Genomic DNA, 20,836 nt, shown 5'->3' with positions numbered 1-20,836 from the left:
TCCTATTCCTTCTCCAAAATAACAGAGGGAGAAAGCCATTTATAATACTAGAGTTCTCTGGGGAAACAGTCTTCCTGTCAAGAGGCAGGAGTGTCAAGGCCTTGAGGTGGGAATGTGCTTGCACATTCAAGGAAAAGGAGGCCTGTGAGGTTGGGAGTAAACCAGGGGGAGAGCAGTGAAAAGTGGGAGTGGGACAAACGGGGACACACTGTGAAGCCTCTTGCAGGATGCTGGCTTTTGTTCATAAGAAAGAATGGAAACCTCTAAGGTTTTGAGCAGAGAAGTGACCCATAGTCTGACATGGCTTTTAAGAGGACAGACACCCTGGCTGCTATGTTGAGAATTGACTAGAGAGGGGTGGGACAGGAAAAGGAAGGTAGCAGGGAGCTCACCTAGCAGGTACTACAATAACCCAAGTGAGAGATGACAGAGGTCTGGACCCATGTGGACAGAGGTGGTGAGAAGTGGTCAAATTCTGGTTATATCAAAGGCAGAATCAACAGGGTTTGCAGACCCATTGGATGTGGAGTGTTCTAAAAAGTGAGAAGTTGGGATAGACTGAGGGTTTTGGCTGGGACCTGTAAGGATGAATGGGCTGTTGCCGAGACGGGGAAGGCTGTGGGAGTAGCAGCCCTAGTCACCCCTCAACCTGCTGAGTCTGGGGCAACCCCATTTCCACAGGGCTGCTCTCACCCTTAGTCTCCGTGTCACCAGTGGACACTTTTCAGCCTCCACCTTCTTGGACCTTTTGGTTTTGATGCCAGCTGAATCACTTTGTTCTCTAGGATTCTGTGACGTCCCCCTTCCTGGATTCCCCACATCTTTGGGCCTCCACAGATGCTCTGATGTGATGTCCTCCATGACCACAGCTTTCAATAGCCACCTGACGAGCATCAAACGTTCAGCTTCAGCCTACACCTCACTCCTTAGCTCCAAATCTGCTTCCCACATACTCCCCATGGATGCCCCAGACACCTCAAACTCTGCATATCTGAAACCAAACAGACCCCTCCCCTTTGTGTATTCTCTATTCCAGCAAGTGCACCATCTGTATCACCACTCTGCAATCATGCCCCATTCTTCCCTCTTCCTCATTCCACATTCAACTAGTCACCTCAATCTGTCAACCCCATTTCCGAGAACATCTCAAATCTGATGTTCTTTCCTACTGCCTTATCTATGGTCTCATCTTATCTGGACTTCTATAGCAATGTCCAAATTGGCCACTATTTTGTCCCAGAGTCATCTAAAATGAAAATCATTCTATTTAAAAATCACCCACAGGAATTCCCTGGTGGTCCAGTGGTTAAGACTCCATGCTTTTACTGCTGAGGGCCCGGGTTTGATCCCTGGTCAGGGAACTGAGATCCCTACAAGTTGCACCTTGCCAAAAAGGTATAAATAAAAATCATCCAGATCCCCTATCACCAGCTTCTCAGGCCAGACAGAAGGGCTGTATAGCTGGCTGCCCCGAACCAGTAAGAAGTACTCAAACATCACTTGGATAGGTGTAAATATTGTGCAAGTTGACTCACTTCTTTGTATCATTTATAGCCTTTAAAACCAGCAGCCAGACTGATGGGACGTAAGCAGGCCTTCCAATATCTGAGGCATCATTCAGAGCAGGGAGAGGCAGAATTCCTAACAAAAATGCTCCTTCCCCAGCCACAAGCCAGCTTACCAGCCTTGGTGTCAGACAAATCCTCCCATTAGCAGAACCTCAGGCCTAAGCCTGTCATGGGCTACACTTGCCTGTTCATCTCTACCAGATTCCCATTCACTGCCACTACAGCTCCCATTAGCTCTCCCCTGCTCATCTGACCCGACATTGCTCCCTTCCCAAACCCTCCACTGTGACCTCTGGGTTCAGTCACTGGCTTTTTCTCTGGATGTTCTCTTACTCTATCTCTAACTAGACTCGTGCCTAGGACGCTACTTCCCTTGGAGCCCTTTCGGTGATGACGTTTTTCTTCTTCAACACCAAGTGCTGTGTTGTCTGGTAGTGGGCTAAGTCTATTACACCACCGCCACTTCTAAACACAAATTTCCTTGCAGTCCATGCTTTCAAGCTAAGCCCACTGTCCAGCAGCATTCCTTCACATTCCTGGGCCTTCTCCACACCCACTTCTACCAACACTTGTGGGAACTGCAACGCTCACTGAACACCATGGTCTATTTTTGACCTCTTCATGTCCAGTACTGTCTTCCTCCTCCTGTCTTCTACTCACATCATCCTAACCTGAACTGCCACTACCAGTAACTGCCACATGTCTCCAGGCTGAGTATGCCAGGCTAAGGCCACCACCTCATATTCTTCCAGCTCCCTTAAATTAGTACTTTTACTCCATTGGGCCATTTGGAATACTTGCCAACTCCTGGACAATTCCAGTCACCAAAGGTGGCTTTGTACTCTTACTGACTTTGGCTACCCAGGATTCACCCCCAGATCTGGGGATGGGGGAAGTGGATGCTGGGGGACAATAGCATCAACTATAATCTTGCATTCACTTTCACTACCTTTGCTTTTTTCCTCCTGTTAGATTCAGCTGGCCAAGCTCTGGTTAAACCCAACCCTCCACCTGCTGGCAATTCTATTTCCCTTGTATACTTTTTCCCCATTCTCCAAGACAACTACACCTTTTTCTCTCCTCTAACCTCCCAACCTCTCTTCTTCCTTTTCTAAAGCCCACCAATTTTTTTTTTTTTTTTTACTGAACCTAATCTTTTTTTTTTTTTAGATTTTCTAAAATTTATTTTGGCTGCACCTGGTCTCAGCTGCAGCGTGCGGGATCCAGTTCCCTGAACCAGGGATTGAACCCAGGTCCCCTGCTTTGGGAGCATGGAGTCTTACCCACTGGGCCACCAGGGAAGTCCCTTACTGAACCTAATTTGAATAGATGGATTGACATCATTCTCAATATTCATGAACACGTAAATGTCCATTTTTCTTTAATGTCTTTCAATGGTCTTGCTTCTTCCCAGAGATTTGGAAAATGTTAGTCCTAAATATATTTCCCTGATACCACTGTATTTATTATACAAAATAAATTTTAGCCATTTACTATTACTAACAAATTATCCATTCTTGACTGCTAGCTCTTTTGGTTTATTACCACTACCACCTATTCCTTAAGTCTTACCTCACTGCCTAGGTCATCTAGTACAAGGTTCAACAGAAACCATAAGCATCCTCACCTAATTTTGACCAGAACGAAAGAAGACAACATGTCCATAGCACTTTCCGTGCTCTCTGATCCAGTCACATGGGTCTCCAAGAACATGAGGTATTCATAACCCTTACACAGCTGGAGAACCAAACTCATGGATAAGTGTCAAAAGCTAAGGAAGGTTGTCACAGAGCAAATCACTGCTGCTACTGCTGCAAAGCATTGCTTCCACCACCCCTCTTCTAGTAAACAGTACCGACTTCCCCAGAGTCCCATGCTGGTGCATCTGAACGGTAGACCAGGTTCTAAACCTGCAGACCGGCTGCAAGACTGAATGTACTCTCTCATCTGTCAGAGACTCACAGTCTACCTAATCCTTACACATAGTGAAGTAAATTCACACAAGACAAATACACACGAAAAAATGTTGTTTGCAACACTGGCAGCAAGACTGCATCACAAAAAGCTTTTTTCTTCCTTGCCATCGTTTTCAAAATCACATTCCAACATTATTGGATTATGTAAGCATTGTTGGCATAATTTCCACAACATATATCCTAATGTATGCAACTATAAGAAAAAAACACTACATACCACCAGCAGTGTTCAACATCCAAGGAGGTGGCCCCAAATTCAGAAAAGGCATTTCAAAGTGCTGACTGATACTAGCCTAGCCCACTTGCCTATTTTTTCCCCACTTTATTCATCAGTCTCCTGAATTAAAACTATCAGTGCAATGCAAATCTCAGTTCTGTGAATCCCGAGCCCATTCTGGAGAGGCTCACAGCACTGCATGACTCCCGGATGTGCCACTCCAGCCGACTCTATAACCCCAAGGCCTCAAATGCTGGCCAGAATGATCCAGAATTAGTCTCTAGACAGCAGTCATTAACTATTCCACAAAGGAAGCCAAAGGGCATTTTAATAAGACATTATAAAAGAACAGCCAGAACAGGCTTAGGTTACAAGGGTGCTGAGAACAAAATGAATGTCACTGACCTCTATGTTCTTTAAGCAGACTTCACACAAGCATTGCATTATTTGTGCCCAAGCAAAGGAGCTGTGTTAACCAAGTACACCAGTCTCTGTGGCAGGCATCTGATAACTACGGTGGGTATCCTTCAATCCACAGGCTGAAGTAACTCACAGTAGGGCACAAATAAATGGCTTCCAAGGATTAGAGTCCAGTTAGTCTCCACCAGACCATGCCCTCTCTCTTCTCCTTTACCACTGCCTCCCAGTAAAAGCAGCTCACAGAAAGGAAAATGGCCATATTACCATAGTAAATACTTTCTAATTTTCAGTACGGGCCCACAGGCATGCTACTCAATAAAGGATTACACATTTTAAAAAATATCCTGAGTAAATACCAATGAGTACCCCCTATCTACAGATAGATTTAAGCTAATAAGGATCCTATAACCAGAAAGTACTTATAAAATAAAATGAAACAAGGCAGAAATATACACAAAGACAATTATTTAAGACCTTTATTAACAGGTGCTTGCAGTTTGTTGACTTTTTTGAAAAAATCAAGCTGTAAACTTTTATTACAAATTAAAAATGAGGTTCTTAAAAATCTCAACTTGACCAGATATGAAACAATTTAAAAACCTTTAAAGGTGTATTGAGAAAAACCAGGCTTTTTTATTTTTTTTAAAAAACACGTTTGTCATTACCAAAAAGAGACGTCTTTAGGTAAAAATAATAAAAACCCCATGCTGCATAGATAATGCAGATAGTTCTAATTATCTGGTCAACAGGCAAAAAGCAAGCACTTAAGGTCTTCAGCTCCAATCTTTTGTTCATTTCTTATTGCTGGAATTTCGTACTCATTTCTTCTTGTTGGATGACTAAACTGTAAAAGAAAAAAAGTTTTAAAATTATCTCGTGCAGTTCACTGCAATTTTCTTTTAGTACACCAAACTGCTCCAGATTCAAATAAGCTAAGTAGGGAAGGCATTAACAAATCTCATACTGGTTTATCTTAACACAGCAATTCATAACAGGGGTGGACCCTGCTGTGTAACAAGAATGGTTACTCCTAGGTTCTGGATGACCTTTTGACACTCAGAAAATAGTATAGAGGGGAAAAAAAGTATCAGTGGCCGAAAATAATAATTCTAGTGCCAAATGCCTCCTAGAATCAAGTAAAAAGGGAATCCCTTGATTTTGGAATTGATGATACAATGCCAAAGTTGTCACTTTTCCCAAAAAGACCAACCATATTGGTCACTATCACCTAGGTTATTAATCCTAGTAGCTCTCCCACTTATTTTTGAAAAATGAAAAATAATGCAATGTAATTAATGTTACCTGTTATGGTAAGGTTAGCAAGACTTTCCTCTGCTTACTGGTAAAATCATCCAAAAAGGTTGACAAAAGGCTCTCACATTCAAGATACAATATAAAGCTAGGCCTCCAAGTGTTAGTGAGCCAAAGTATGGCTCTGATACGCCCCATTACCAAAATGGGATATTCAGGTCATGTTATGATTAGTTTGGGTAGAAGATATTATATGTTTAAGTGGCTTACCTTACCTGATGAACTGGGTTTTTTCCTCTTTCATTAATGGACACCACTCATGATTGCTCAGAGGCCAGAAGGCTATCTATGCTTACTTACCCGGATGATGGTAGAGATGGTAAGCCGGCATTTACTCAGCCCCGCCCTGCTCAGCCTCGGGAGCGGACGAATTCTCAGCTGGTGGATCGGCTGCTTTTGTCTCTTTGCCATCTTGTGGTTTAGGGTTTTCTGGGCGTCTGCGTCGGTAATTGAAGTTGCGGCGGTACCGACGTTGAGGTGGCTGCTGACCTTGGGTCTCATCTCCTTGATTTTCCTTATCTTCTTCATTGCCGTCCTCTCTGGGCTGTCTTTGGCGAGGAGGGCCCCTGGAATGAACATTGTGCAAACCTGTGATGATAAAACCTTCTTTCTTTAACCTAGCCACCAGTATTAACACATCTGGCCTTCCTGTTTATCAAGTGGTCTGCAGGCAATTTAGCAAAATCAAAAGAGCAAATTTGGCTTTTATTTCACAAATTGAGTATGACTTGGGAAAAGGATTTGGAAGTATAAACTGGAAGATGAATGCTTAAAACTGGTTTTAATAGTCTTGTAAGCTTTTACCCATAGTATAATCCATTACAAAGTTAGCCATGAAAGGACTAAAGGTGGTACAACACTATCAACACCTTGATGTCATTTAAAAACATGGGCTTTAAGGTAACCAGGTTTGGGAACAAGTGCTAACTACCCTTTACAGATGAACACTTGCTAAAAATGCAGGAAGTCAAAGCCAAAGAAGAGATGCTCTCTTCATATAAATGAAAGTACACAACAACCATTAGTCACTGGGAAAGGCAAATCAAAACCACTTCATACCCACTAGGATAGTCATAATCCAAAGGCTGAAAAATAACCATGTTGGGGAGGATGTGAAGAAACAAACCCTCAATACATTGCTGGTGGGAATATAAAATGCTGCAGCAGCTTTGCAAAACAGCTTGGCAACAAATGTCAAAGAGTTACTATATGACCCAGCAGTTCTACTCCTGGGTCTATAGCCAAAACAGTGTCCATTATGTGATCACTGTATTATTCACAACAAAAAAAGAAACCCAAATGCCCATCAACTGGTTAATGAAGAACAAAATGTGATATTCATACAATAGAACATGACTTGGTCATAAAAAGAAATCAAGTACTGATAACATGCAACATGGATGACCTTAAAAATATGTGAATTGAAAGCCAGACACAGAAATACCCGAAATAGGCAAATCCAGAGACAGGGAAAGCAGATTAGTGGTAGCCAAGGGCTGGGGCAGAGGGGAATGGAGAGTGACTATTAATGAATACAGGACTTTGGGGGTGGCGGACTGGGGGGAGCGTGGCGGTGCTGAAAATGTCTGGAACTAGACGGTGGTAATGGCTGCGTGACTTTGTGAATATACTAAATACCAGTCAGTTGCATGCTTTAAATGAACACCAAGATTAATATCATCCTTCTATACCATAAATATTATAGGTCATAATAAGCTCTAATTTCCTATTTAGATCCGTACATTCTATTTTTCACCTCTAATCCCTCCAATCTCCCACCTACCTCTCCCAATCCCACCCCCCACCCCTTCTCCTGAAACTGCTTCCCCACATTTTGTGAACTCATGACCAGTCTTCGGCAAAACTTCCCCTTGAAGAACAGCCTTCAAGTGGTGGCTGTCCCACCCCTAACACTGCGGCTTCTAAAGTGAATTCTAAAACCCCAAGCTTTCAGATCTTACGTTATGCCATATTCCATTTACTACACTTTTCCTGTTGTAATTATCATGACAGTCCCAAATAATATGGGCTTTCAGATTCTTTACTTCCCATCCAATTCTTGTTTGCTACCTAGGTTTTCTCAACTTCAAGCATTCCACTCTCTAATCACCCCTTACTTATTTTCCCGGTTTATTCCAGGTGTCTTGTTCTCGCACTCTATTTCCACTAGGACCTATAATCCAATGATCCCATCACTCATTCTGTCACTTACTCTTCCTTAATCTGTTTCTCCCCTCTTTCTGCAAGTATAAAGTCCACCATTAATCGTTATAACCAGTCTCAAACTCAGTCATCTTTGGGTAACAAATGCTGAACAAATCTAACGCTATGCCTAACCTGAGGCTGCTGCTCAAAACGGCTGGAAACGTACAGCCATGCTGGGTGGACCCACTTTAAATTGGTAAACACTGTTATTTGATCTCCCCTATTTCTCTTCTAGAGATAATTTCACATCTTTGTCCCAAACTCCCCAAAACCCTCTCACCCCTCTCTCCTTTTGACTTCACTAACATACCGGGGCCCATATACTCTGGCTTCTTACACATGCAATGCCCATGGTTTCTAGCAAAAGACTAACCCACTATTTGTGGACCAAATCCTATCCTAACTGAAGACAGTTCTAGCAGTTACTTCCCTGACAACTGTCCTCTTTTACTACGTTTTCCAGCCTACAAATATGCTCTTATTTCTCAAACAAAAAAATCCTTTCTTGATGACACATTTCCCTTTATTGCCACCTCACCTGTCTCCTTCTCAGCAAAACTCCTGCTATATTGGTCTCAGATTTCTTACAATTTGCTCTTGGATCTACATCAATCAGAATTTCACCCCATGGATTATAAGTAGCATGTGTCATTTACTACTCATTTGAACAAAAAATTCCTGGCTAAATAGTTTGGAAAGCCCTGCGTTCGTTGATACTTTAAGGCAAATCAATCTATCTACCATATCTATCTATCTCACCATAGCAATTATCTGACACTGTAATACTAGTCTATTCATTCAAATGAGACCATTTAGTCTAACTTAAACCAAAAGGCAAACAGTAAAACTGAAGCACTTGACAACAAAAATTCATATGCTATTTTTAAGAACACCAATGCAACCAGGTAGAAAATTTAAGCAGCTCTACAATGTAAGAAAAAGTAGACCAAGGATTCTGCTCTTGGAATTTAAATGGATAGACTGTCATGAAAGCCTATTTTAGACCATTTATCACTATCACAGATAAACATTATCACTATTTTAAAACATATTGTGATTATTTGTAGTATTTCAACAAGGTAACTATGTCTAGGTTGAAAATAGTATACTACCTGTTAGTCTTAGGGATCACATCTGGAGACTCAATGCTCTAAGACCCTTAAAAGAAATAACTGCTACACCAGTCAATCCTAACATTGTGGGACTGGGAACACTGCCTCAGTGTGCTACATATATGTATAAACGTGTCTGGCTCATGGAGCTCTTCCCTAATTACTCTATACTCTAATAATTAAATACCCTCTGTTAAAAAGATATGCTTACCTTTTACCTTTCTCCCTCCCAATGAACCAGGTTTTAAAGTTATAATACAATGCAGTTTAAACTACTATTTTCTTACCTGTTAAAGGACAGAACATGTGAAATTCCATACCCTCATTAGAGAAAAACAACAACAAAACCAACTGCATAAAGTAGACCACATCTATAAAGGTGTTTTTAACCAGTGCCAGCAAAGATGCAAAGAACACATTCTCAAAGATAACTGACTTCAGGTTCATCTCTTAGGTATCTGATGAAAGAAAATGTGAAGTGTTAACAGATAAACGACAGAAAAAGCCTGCACAAGAAGCATGATGCTGTGAGTCCTAACACATGCTTGAGAATTTTAAAATACAAACCATACCTGCGGAATCGTGGTCTATAACCCCGATACATATTCTGTCTCACTGGTCTACCTTGTTCTCCTGCACCTTGGTTGTCAGCACCCTGAAAAGGCAATGGAAATCAAGCCAATATGGACCAGTAAAAGCCCAACCAGACAGAAGTCTGAATACCACGGCAGTTAAAAATAAATAAAATCACATTTACCTCCATCACTTCTCCCTGCACAGGAGGGTTGGAATACTGTGGTCGACGCCCATAGGGTCTCCGCATGTAGTAAGGTGGGAACCTTCGCCTGCGGTAAGGCCGGCGCTGTTGGGCCTGGCCTTCAGGAGCACTCTCCGATCCCTCATTCTTTTCCCCACTCTCACTATTCTGGTAATTCTGCTGGTAATTGCGTGGAGGACCCCTGCGACGTGGATAGCGTCTATAATGGTTACGGTCTGCTGCATATTTACTGCCTTGTACTGGAACTCCACCAGGGCCTGTAACATTTGCTGCCTCCGCACCCTACAAAAGCCATCATATATTGATAGTGACAATGGAATTAAGTACACTTAACAAAACTTACACAAAGCAAATAAAAAAGGGTCTCTGTGGCCAGGGGTGCATAGAAATGATTAAATATTAGTTCCTCACTGTTCTGAAGAGATAGCCCTCTAACTGCAGCCAGCACATTAGGATTGATGCACCTGTGTTCAAGTGGTCACCTGACCCATCCATCCACATTAGAGCCACCATCCTAATGGATGAGATCTCCAAAATATTTCCATACTGAAGTCAAACCTTTACACAAAAAGCATCCTCACCTTTTCTCCTTCAACAACATCAAACTCCACAGTCTCTCCATCTCCTACACTGCGAAGGTACTTCCTGGGGTTATTCTTCTTTATGGCAGTCTAGTAATATCACATTCCAAAAATAGATTAACAGGGGAGAATAATGTGCTTTTTCATTTAAAATGTACCAGAGTCAACAATATTTTAGCTTGGATATACACTTAAAATTAGCTTTAAATAAGACCAAACCATCAATAAATTTAGGAAAACAGGGACCAATGCTACCCCCAACCTCAACCAAAATACTCCAATCTTACAAGGCCCCAGCATTTTACCACTATTTTCCAAACTAAAACAAGTAAGTTAACACTCAAGACAGACACTATATAGATATATATTTTAAAATGCTTTTTGCAAAAGCATTATATGTAGCTTTGAACAAAATGAGGATATCCATCTATCCCCAAAGACTGCACTTAATAGTAGAAGCTAGCCCCACACAGGGCCAGTTTAGATGACAGGCGAGTTTAGTTTTGCATGCTTCAAAGTTGACCAAACCAACTTTGTCCCTGTGTTACCGTATCAAACTCAATTACAAATGTCAACCAAAATCCCTTCCAACCTGACTGTGGTAATACTTCGATGGAAATGCAATTCACATGAATTAACTATGCCACTTTTAATATTCCGACTGCCTGGGACAGTTGGTTATTACCTCCCCAGAATACATTAAATCTCACATTGTTACTTGTTCTCCAGACTTCTACGACAAAGTTAAAGGGGAAGAATAATATCTCACGTTTGTAGTACTTCCATAAAGTTCTTCCACACATTACCCACTCAATCTCATTATGACAGATGATGTGAGGCATTATTATTCCTCTTTTAAGGTAATAAACAGGCTTTAAAAAGTTAGGTGACTTGCCCAAGGTCACACAGCTAATAAGTGGCAGAGTATGGACTTTTCTAAAGCCAGGTCTTGGGACTCCAAATCCCATGTTCATTCTGCTACATCACAGCGGTATCCATTACAGGATCACTCATGCATTTCCATTCCAGAGGAGGCAGGACAACCAACAAATCTGAAGCCAATTAAGCTAAGTTGCCCAGAACTGCAGTCTCCTTGATACACCACCAAGACCTGAGCAGCCAAAGTCCTAAGAAACAACTAAATGTTGAAACCACCTCCAAAATAAAGAGGAAAGCATATTGGTGACACCTTGTGGGTTGGTACAAGCGGGTGATATGCATTCAGCCAAATAATTAATTTCATCTGTCATCTAAACTGTCACAAAGTTTTCATACCTTTCATGTAACTCAATTATCTGCAGTCATAGGGGATAGCACAAGTATGGGTAATTAAAATCCCAAACTCTTATTTTGGTCAGCATTTTCAACACCCTCCCCAATCTTCCCAAACCCTTTACTGTTGCTGACGGGCAGCAAGACTGGCAAGCTTGCTGTCTCTTGTACCTAATTCTGCAAATTCCTTTGAACATGCAAAAGGGAAGTAAGGAACAGATTAAGTGTTGGTATTCAATTTTATAAAATAAACATTTGTCTTAATATAACACTTTGCCTGAGCAGTCCTATATTTGTTTAGAATTTAAAAGTTTCCATGCTTATGTTTGACCCAGTGATTACTGGACAGGGCTTCTGATGTATCTAGAAATTGATCTGGCTTCCCCCTTGATTACCACTGAGTGCTGTACAGGGCACTTCAGAGAGCTACAAAACACCAACCTAAGACAGCCCTTCCTATGAAGTATGCTGCCAGCCAAGCTCATACCTCCCTGAATAAAGGCATGTGTAGACTGACTTTGTCTTTTGATGTCTACATTACAGTATAGTGGTTAAAAAGTTCTTAGAGTGATTTTCAATACAAGTTGACAATATTTCAACAGTCTTAGTAAAAAAAACAAAAACTGCAGAGTACATAAAAGTACACATTTATAAACATTTCTCCTACCCACTGCATTCCTATGAGGATAATTAAGTCCAGTGGGGCCTATGATATACTTAAGGTTGAAATATTAGCATTCATTTGGCAGTGGCTTACTTTAACAATAAACTCCTTAATGTTTAAGCATTTTCCAAAATATTTTCCTTAAATGGTACTTGTGGGGGAAGTTTAGCATGTAGCACCTATCCTGTTGTAACAGAAGGACCTATGCTACGTTTGCCAGTTTTTCAACATTCATTTCAAATTAACGTATTTTGCAACTTTGGCCGATTTCTCCCAGGATTACTGTTATTTGTCCTTACCACAGAGGTAATTCTAACAGCATCTTGTCAAAGTTTCTGTGTATCTATAGCAATGGTATTAGTTCAAGTTTAGATTAATGGAGGTTTTCAGTTCATCTGAAATTAGGTTTCAAAATTTAGTGTAACAAGTAGAGCAGATTCAACATTTTAAAAAGCTATAGCCATTAACAAAATACCAATGTGAAACACCTATTTTAATTAAATAAACTGCCAACATAATGTTTCAATGTACACATTTAAGCTGTACTACCCCTCTTCCTGTGGGAACTAAATTGTTTGGTGACTGGACTTAACCTTTTTGCAAGGAACAGTAGTTGACAAGCTATCCACCCTTTTCTTCCCACAAGCCTTGAGCCAGAAGGGTAAATACCCACACGAGCACTCACCTGGTGTACAAATACATCTTCCTTGGTGTCATTCCTACAAGACAGAACCAAGTTGAACAAGTTATAAAATTGAACACTACATTTCATGTTGCCAAAGATTAAGAATACACTTGGTCCTTTCTGCACTCCCCTCCCCTTTTTAGAGACTTTCTCGGCTGCCAACCAGCCATTAGGAAATTAAGAAACAAAACAAAAACACAACCAGTAAGCCACGACGGTTTTGCTAATAACTCTCACCATCTACCTTAGAAGGATTAAAGACTAATGAAGTGTGACCTACTAAGCTATTAAGAGGATAGAAGTGACTAGCAACATACATTCTGTCACTCATCCTACTGAACAGCGTTCCTGCACAACCCACTCCTACCTCTAAGAGCACGGTTACTAACTTAAGTAGGAGAGATCATGAACACATTCTCTTCCATTAATTACTAGCTTCCTACTTTCTCACTTCATCCTCAATCATTTCCTTTTTACCATTTCCAATCCCCAACTTTCCTTGAGGATCATAAAGATGACCACAGAATGTACAATACCAGGAATGAGCCCTAAATGTAAACTATGGACTTTGAATGATAATGATGTGTCTGTGTAGATTTATCGATTGTAACTAATGTATCCCTTTGGTACAGTATAGTGGGGGAAGTCATGGGTGCAATGTGTAGGCCTGGGGTATATGGGAACTATGTATTTTCTGCTCAACTTAGCCATGAACCTAAACTGCTCTTAAAAATAAAGTACTGATTAAAATAGAGGGACAAGATCACAATGAAGTACAAATATGAACACCACCAATACTGACATCATTCACACAGAAAGCATTGTTTATGCTGGAGAACTAAGGAGGTGAAGATGAATCAAACTTTTTACTAGCACACACAACCCCCCTTTTCACTTCATATGACACCATTTGACACCAATCTTTAGTCTGTTCCTAAACAAATATGGTTGAAATATTTGCTTCAGGACTTTACAAGTAGCTATTAAAGGAGGCAACATTTGCCCTAAGTCTTAAAGGAGTTTACCGGAAAATGAGAAAGATGTTCCAGGTGGAGAGGTCATGGATATGGGTAAAGCCAACAATGAGCAAATTAAGTGCAAATTGGGTTCAACCTAGAATATGGTTTAGGGCTGTGGCTGTGAGGAAGGGTGAATACAGGCTAAATCATCATGTAGGTAGAGAAGCCAGTAAACGCTTTTATGTAGTGGACATATAAATTATTAGATAAATTAGAACACGATAAATTATTAGGTGTTAAAAAATGGTTGCTATTACGGAAAGTTTGAAGCCAAGAGGAGACCTGTTAGTTACAAAAGCTACACCAGAAGTCCAGACTAGGACTGATGGAGGCCTGGACTAAGGGGCTGTGTATGAGGGAGTAGACTTGATATATCGTTCTTGAATTAATATGGGAAAAACTTTGTGGATGAATGGAGGCTAGAAGTCAGGGGGCAGTGGTGAATGATCTGAATTTTTAGCTTAGAGACTGGAGGTCACGGTGATGATACTATGAACAAAAAGAAGCACTGGAGGAGCAACAACATTTCTAGACCTTTATTGATTTACCCTACCCTATTGTCAGTAGGTCAGAGTTGAGAAAGGACTCAATAGTATAGTTCTAGTGTTTAATGACAAAAGGAACAAAGGTTACAATGAACTAGCCTGACTGGTTTACTGACTATTGGCTCCTTGCGGATCCATGGAGCAATGTATGCACCAAAGAATCCATATAGCTTGGATTATCATAACATGAGGACATTCAATTTATGGAAACAGGATCGATCACACACACACTCACATGGTGGGGGGAGAGGGGGAGTGGGGGAGAGAGGGAGAGAGAGCGCGAGCGAGCTACACGACAACTGAATTTCAAGCTCTAAGGCTGTTCCAAAGACAGGGGGTACTACTTCCATTAAAGGGAGTGAAGGGTATAAGACTTGCCAGATGATTAGGTAAAGGATATTTGGTCCTGGACTTTCATGTGTAAATTAACTGAGTTTTGAATATAGTATTTTACAGTTTCAATATGCATTATAATTTCCTAAAAGTTGCAGCTTTCAAGAGAGGGATTTTTCATTACTGACAATAATGTTACCCATGTATCTGGGTAGCCAATACAACACTTTTTCTAATGTAGTTGCAAATAGACATTTACAGATGGAAAATATTATACACCACAATAAAAAGAAGTAAAAGCAGTTATCTACGAATTTTACTTCAGGGTTGTAAAAGGAGTATTAAAAAAATTCACCAAAACTACTTTTCCAGTCAGGACAATCTTAAAGATAGTACAAGACAAGTAGTACACACAAGATAAATCATCTCTTGGAAAACAGATTAGGGAGAGGTTTTCTGGATACAGAGCTATGTGGAAACCAATATATGTTCACTAATGATGTCATGCCAGACAAGGTGATACTCATTTATTCTGCTGTCACTAAACCAGTCTATAAGAGAATATATCATGGTCAAAAGATATATAGATTTTAGGGCATTTCCCTGGTGGAGCAGTGGTTAAGAATCCGCCTGCCAATGCAGGGGACATGGGTTCGAGCCCTGGTCTGGGAAGATCCCACATGCTGCGGAGTAACTAAGCCCATGCACCACAACTATTGAGCCTGAGCTCTAGAGCCTGCGAGCCACAGCGACTGAAGCCCGCAAGCCTAGAGCCCATACTCTGCAACAAGAGAAGCCACTGCAATGAGAAGCCCATGCACCGCAACAAAAAGTAGCCCCCGCTTGCCACAACTAGAGAAAGTCTGTGCGCAGCAATGAAGAACCAATGCAGCCAAAAAAAAAGTATGTAGATTTTAGGGAAAAACTTGACAGATCAAAAAATGTAGTTTTAGCCAAGCCATTATACTACAGTATGGATGCAATAAATCAATCTAGTTGCAACTTGTTAAAGGACTACCAAGAAGTTCAAGGCACTACCAATAGGAAACCTGATTTTTACTCCTCATTCTACTATTTACAGCTGTGTAGCCTTGGAAAGCTGCCCCCTCCTAACTGGATCTTTTTCTTCACCCACAAAAGGGGAAAAGCTTAGACACCTAACAGCTTACACTGCAGAGGGTTTACGTTCCAGATACTGTGCCAAGCGCTTTAACTCTTTAGATCATACCAATCCCAAGGTAGGTGCTTTTATATTAACCCCCCGTTCTACAAATTAGGAAAATGAAGTATGCGGTCATCTGCTTAGAGCGGTAGAATTTGATTCCACAGGCCCTGGGCTTTATCATGTTGAAAACTCAAAAAGGATCAGTTTGGAAATCTTTACATATTTCAGCTGTAGAAGGAGATAACAGCATATGGTTTCTCCAATTTTGGGAGAGAACAACAATGAATAACAAGCATCCCTACATCCTTACCTGTAGTACACAAAGTTATTCGTATAATTAGACCAGGGTTCTGCTGCATATTGCCCCCTCACTTCCCTCAACACTTAAAAAATGTAAAAACCATTCTTTGCTCACCAGCCAGAAAAAACCAGTTCTGAGAGGGTTTCTTGACTCCTGATCTACAGTAATACTGGAAAAAAGGCATGTCATGGCTACTAGAGATCTTACTGAAGAGGGAAAAGCAGCAATTAAAGATGACCAAAATGGCTCATCAAGAAGCATGTTTTAACCTTTAGCTATTTATTAATGCAATGAGGAGAGAATGGAGGCATCACCAGCACTGCCTCTTACCTCCTGAGAACCAAGAGGCATACTTCTGCCTTTACCATACTTTACCGAGGGTGGAAGGTTAGACACAAGCCAAAGTATGAGCTCCAACCCCATGGAGCCAAGTCACTGAAAACAGAGGCTGCCATTCTTCTGTCTAGCACTCAGCATACTACAGGAACATGGTAGGTGCTCAGTTTTAAAGTATCTACTATTCATTAACATTAGCCAGCTCTAATCTACCAGAAGCCACTGGGCTGATGATGAAAGGATAGCAAGCCCAAAGGCCTCATTCAATTCTTTAATACTGTTGGGTATTTACTTGTGCTAGTTAGCTATCTGGGCATTGTGCTAAACACAAGAAATAAAAATAAGATGTGGCCTATCCTCAAGGATTTCTATCTAGAAGGCCACCACTATTCAATCTAAGGCAGCAGCTGAATTACCAAATGTGGTTTTCTACATGTTATAGTATGTTAAGTCATACTAATCAGAGAGGAAGGAGGAGAGAGGGGCAAGGTGGGATATAGAACACAATAGTTAAGAGCTCCTAACCAGAACCACTGGAGCCAAGGTTGGAATCCTGGCTATCCCCATTACTAACTACATAATCTTGGGCAAAGTGCCTTATTGGTAAAGCCAAATATCTAAGTTTGTTTTCTAGTAGCCATAATAAAAAGTAAAGACAAGTAAAACTAATTTGATCATTTCAACATACATGGTCAACATAAGACATTGAAGTATCTTACATTCAGTTTCTCAGATGCTTAATAGCCACATGTACCTACTACTGTATTGGACAGCACAGACTTACAGTATTCCAACAGTGTCATTCCATGTATCACACACCAGTCCTCCCATTCTCCTGCAGTCAAGTGTACTCTTTTTGCTGTATTCTTCTACTCCGCCTCTTCGTATTAACAGATCATTATTTACTACTGAACAAATTTTTAATGAAAACATACTTTTCTCACCTATCTAGAAATATAACATTGTTCTTATTCAGCAAATAACACAGCAGTGACTTCAAGGAAAAAGAAATCACACAGATAGCAAGAGACTTTAGAAAAAAAGGGGATACCATTTTAAGTTGAGAATGCCAAAGAAAACGAAATCCTGCAGGGATCTAAAGAAAATGGAAGTCTCTTCAAAGTTCCTAATGTAGGACAATGAAGGTATGTCTTTTTATGCCTCCACCCCCCCCCACCCCACCCCATCCCTCCCTTAGCACACCACCAAATCTTCAAGCCTTCCCTAGTACCACAACATTTACTCATTTAGGTTACAGACTACCTATGATTTCTTGGTTCTTACTGTGCGATCAAGTTATGATCAGTTTGACTTTAACAGCCCAAGAGACTTGGCAATCATCTTTCCACAGGTCTATAAAGTTAAAATTAACAGGGTTTGTAGGGTCACAGACTGTTGTATATTTTTCTCTTTTTTAACAACACTTATAAAAAGGCAAAACCTGTTCTTGGTTCACAGACCATATAAAACCAGAATGAGTTTAAAGATAAAGATCTAATACTCTCTTTTAATTCCTTAATTGCCTCCCAATATTAGGTATTAAGCAAGTCCTTTACTTCCTAAAGACAATCTGCACGCTGAACGAGAACTACATTATAGCAATCCCTAACTATATGAAACAGGCAGTGAAAAGCAGAAAGCTTTTCAAATCTGGGGAACTAGTAGCATACAGCTCTAGTGACAAGCTAGAGATCATTTAAGAAGAACCTTTCAATGGCAAAGAATAACTCCTGCCCCCATTATCTGTAGAAAATGTAGACCATGTAGAAACAACCAAACTGAAGACGACTAGGGTCTACTTTCATAGACAGCAATAACAGGAGTTAGCGCACACAAACTCCACTGTCAGAAAACAGAGTTCAAATCCTAGCTCTGCCACTTAGCAGCTACACTTCTGGGGCAAGTTTACTCAACCTCTCTGTGTTTCAGGATAGTACCTATTACCTGAAAGGTTGGATTAAATCCATTAGCTGATTTTAACCATTTACTATAGTTCCTAGCATAAATACTTGATAAACATTAGCTACTCTTATCACCACCATAATGAAGGATCAGTTATATACACGTGGAATCCCCAACAGGTAGGGCCCCCGCAAAGGGAGACTAAACCTGACAGCCATGACTAAGTATTTTTTCTAAGGAGGGACAGCTAAGCCCTTCCCTGTCTTGGTTTATTAAATATCATCCTAGACCATGGGTAAAAAGTAATACACAGAAATGCATATAGGAAGGGAAGTCAAACAACAGGAGAGAACTAAGCCTGACAGACTGTCGTAAAAAGAGAATGCATGCCTCATTTACAGGCCGTGATACTCATGACCAGCTGATTTTCATTTCCATGGAACTAAAGACCCCAAAGCTAAAATACAGCTCTTAAAAAAAGAAGATACTCTGATCAGGTAGGCCACCAGTTTGTGATCTCTTCTCTGTTTGATTCTTTTTGCTCCAAATACCTTGCCCAACCCTTACAATTCAGCTTTTTAAGTACTCTGGATAACAGAAAAGTATTCCTATTCTGGTCACTATAAAAAGATGCATGTCCGATTGAAAAATAAATTGTTACTGATTCATGCCAATCTTTCATAAGTTTGGTGAGCATAGATTAATCCTCAACACCTGGAAGCAAAAGAGAACATCAAGTTTCTAGATTTAAAAGCAGAAAATCAAACCCTGAAACCACTGACCCCATGGCATCCTTCTAATGCCATCTTCAATAGTCTTGAGTGAAGTTTATCATAAAATGCAAAGTAATTTTGGGGGGTTAATAAACGCCTCCAGTCACATAATCCAATTATCTTTTGCAGATGCAGCACACAAAGGAATAACAATGAATTCCTAGACTACATAGCCTAACAAAATAAAACAAACATTTTTGCTGTGTTAAAATCTTTATACTCTTATTTAGCACCTTTTGTACAACGAAACCCTTTAAAAAATAATTCTAACAAGGCTGTAACAATTATCGCAGGCAATAACACAGACTGAAATACATGTTTACAATAAAAATACATTTCTTTAAAGGAAAATTTTACATTAAAAATGTATCTTAATTATAAACACTTTAACAGCCTACAATATAAAATTCATAGAATTCTGAGGTTAAAATTAGAGCTACACCAATCATCCCCAACACTACATCCTCTCCTTTATACAGAAACAGTATACATGTGTGACACACACACTTTCTCTCTCAGGAGAGCCAAGTGCCTCCAGCCCCGAACCACCTGCTAGCTTCCAGAACTATAGTTCTTTAAGACATACATTTTCCCTTAAGTAAGGTAAACCTCTCCTGAACTTACCTGCTGTTAGGTTTTACAGTGTCTTGTTCAAGTCTCTGAATCATTCATTGAAACGACCAGTCTTAGAAATGTAAAGCACATCTGAACCAGTTAGTGTGACAAAATACTTGCAGTTAAGACAGTCCAAACAAAGCATCATCAAACGCCAACTTACATTTAACTTGCCCTGTATGATAGCCAAATGAGTTGACTGCAAGTCAGAACAGAGAGATTCAAGGAATGGTATCTCACAGAATAAAAACCATGAGTATATGAAAAACTACTTTTATCTTGGATTATCAATTGTTCACTTGAAAAATATCATAACCTAAGTCCATTTAATGCAGCAAAACAAAAAACATATTTCTAAAGCACAAACTACTTAAAAGCCCGCAAATTACAGTCCCTCTTAATGTGCACACCAGTGATATCCTATCACCTTGGGTCAAAGGTCAAAAGCTGTGTTTCTCAAGGTAAGGCCCACAAGCCATAATCACCTGGAATTCTCCTTAAAAATGTACCCCAGACCCAATGAATCCAAGCCGGGAAGGAAGATTTCAGGAATGTGCCTTTTTACCCTTCCAAGGTAAGCACACTTAAATTTGAAAACCACTGGTTTAAGCGTGAGGCCAATAAGGAGACTCAGATTAAGACTGAAATACTAATGGAAATGCTAACAAATTCAGAGATCACCTAAAAAGTGATCAAATACTGGCATCAAAGCATTCCCTTCCTTCCTTCCTCACTAGCAGCTCATTATCAAAAAACCGATGAAAAAAATGTGGCCTTGGCCTGTCCCAAAGGCAGTCTGGAAAATTCCTAAAGATTTTGGAAGAGACAAAATGTTTCCCCACAACTGCAAACGTGGAAAACAGACCATCAAATGCTTACAATCTCTTTTGCTCTGAACGCTTCCACAATACCTTATGGTTGAGTAACTAACAGTTTTTCACCAGCCAGTTGTGTCTAAGCTGAATCTTGACCATTTGGCTTCCTTCAGTAGTGCCCATTTCAGAAACATCTGGTGTTACTTCTTATTCTTAAGTTCTTTCAAACGTCTAGTGTAAGTA

General features: G+C 40.3%; 1 protein-coding gene across 1 annotated transcript in view; it reads right to left on the bottom strand.

Moving 5' to 3' along the window:
- Positions 1-4,639: 4,639 nt before the first annotated feature.
- YBX1 (Y-box binding protein 1) overlaps positions 4,640-20,836 on the bottom strand; it is a 20,559-nt gene continuing 4,362 nt past the window's right edge. The window contains 6 exon segments of the mRNA XM_024744770.1: positions 4,640-5,025; positions 5,793-6,058; positions 9,382-9,464; positions 9,567-9,869; positions 10,169-10,258; positions 12,790-12,823. Of these exon segments, the coding sequence (XP_024600538.1) occupies positions 5,824-6,058; positions 9,382-9,464; positions 9,567-9,869; positions 10,169-10,258; positions 12,790-12,823 (745 nt within the window). The 3' untranslated portion in view covers positions 4,640-5,025; positions 5,793-5,823.

The sequence above is a fragment of the Neophocaena asiaeorientalis genome, unplaced genomic scaffold (assembly GCF_003031525.2).
Source record: "Neophocaena asiaeorientalis asiaeorientalis breed wild unplaced genomic scaffold, Neophocaena_asiaeorientalis_V1.1 scaffold478, whole genome shotgun sequence".
In the NCBI taxonomy this organism is placed as follows: domain Eukaryota; kingdom Metazoa; phylum Chordata; class Mammalia; order Artiodactyla; family Phocoenidae; genus Neophocaena; species Neophocaena asiaeorientalis.
Note: the sequence above shows the minus strand (reverse complement) of the source record. Positions and strands in the feature narration are given on the sequence as shown.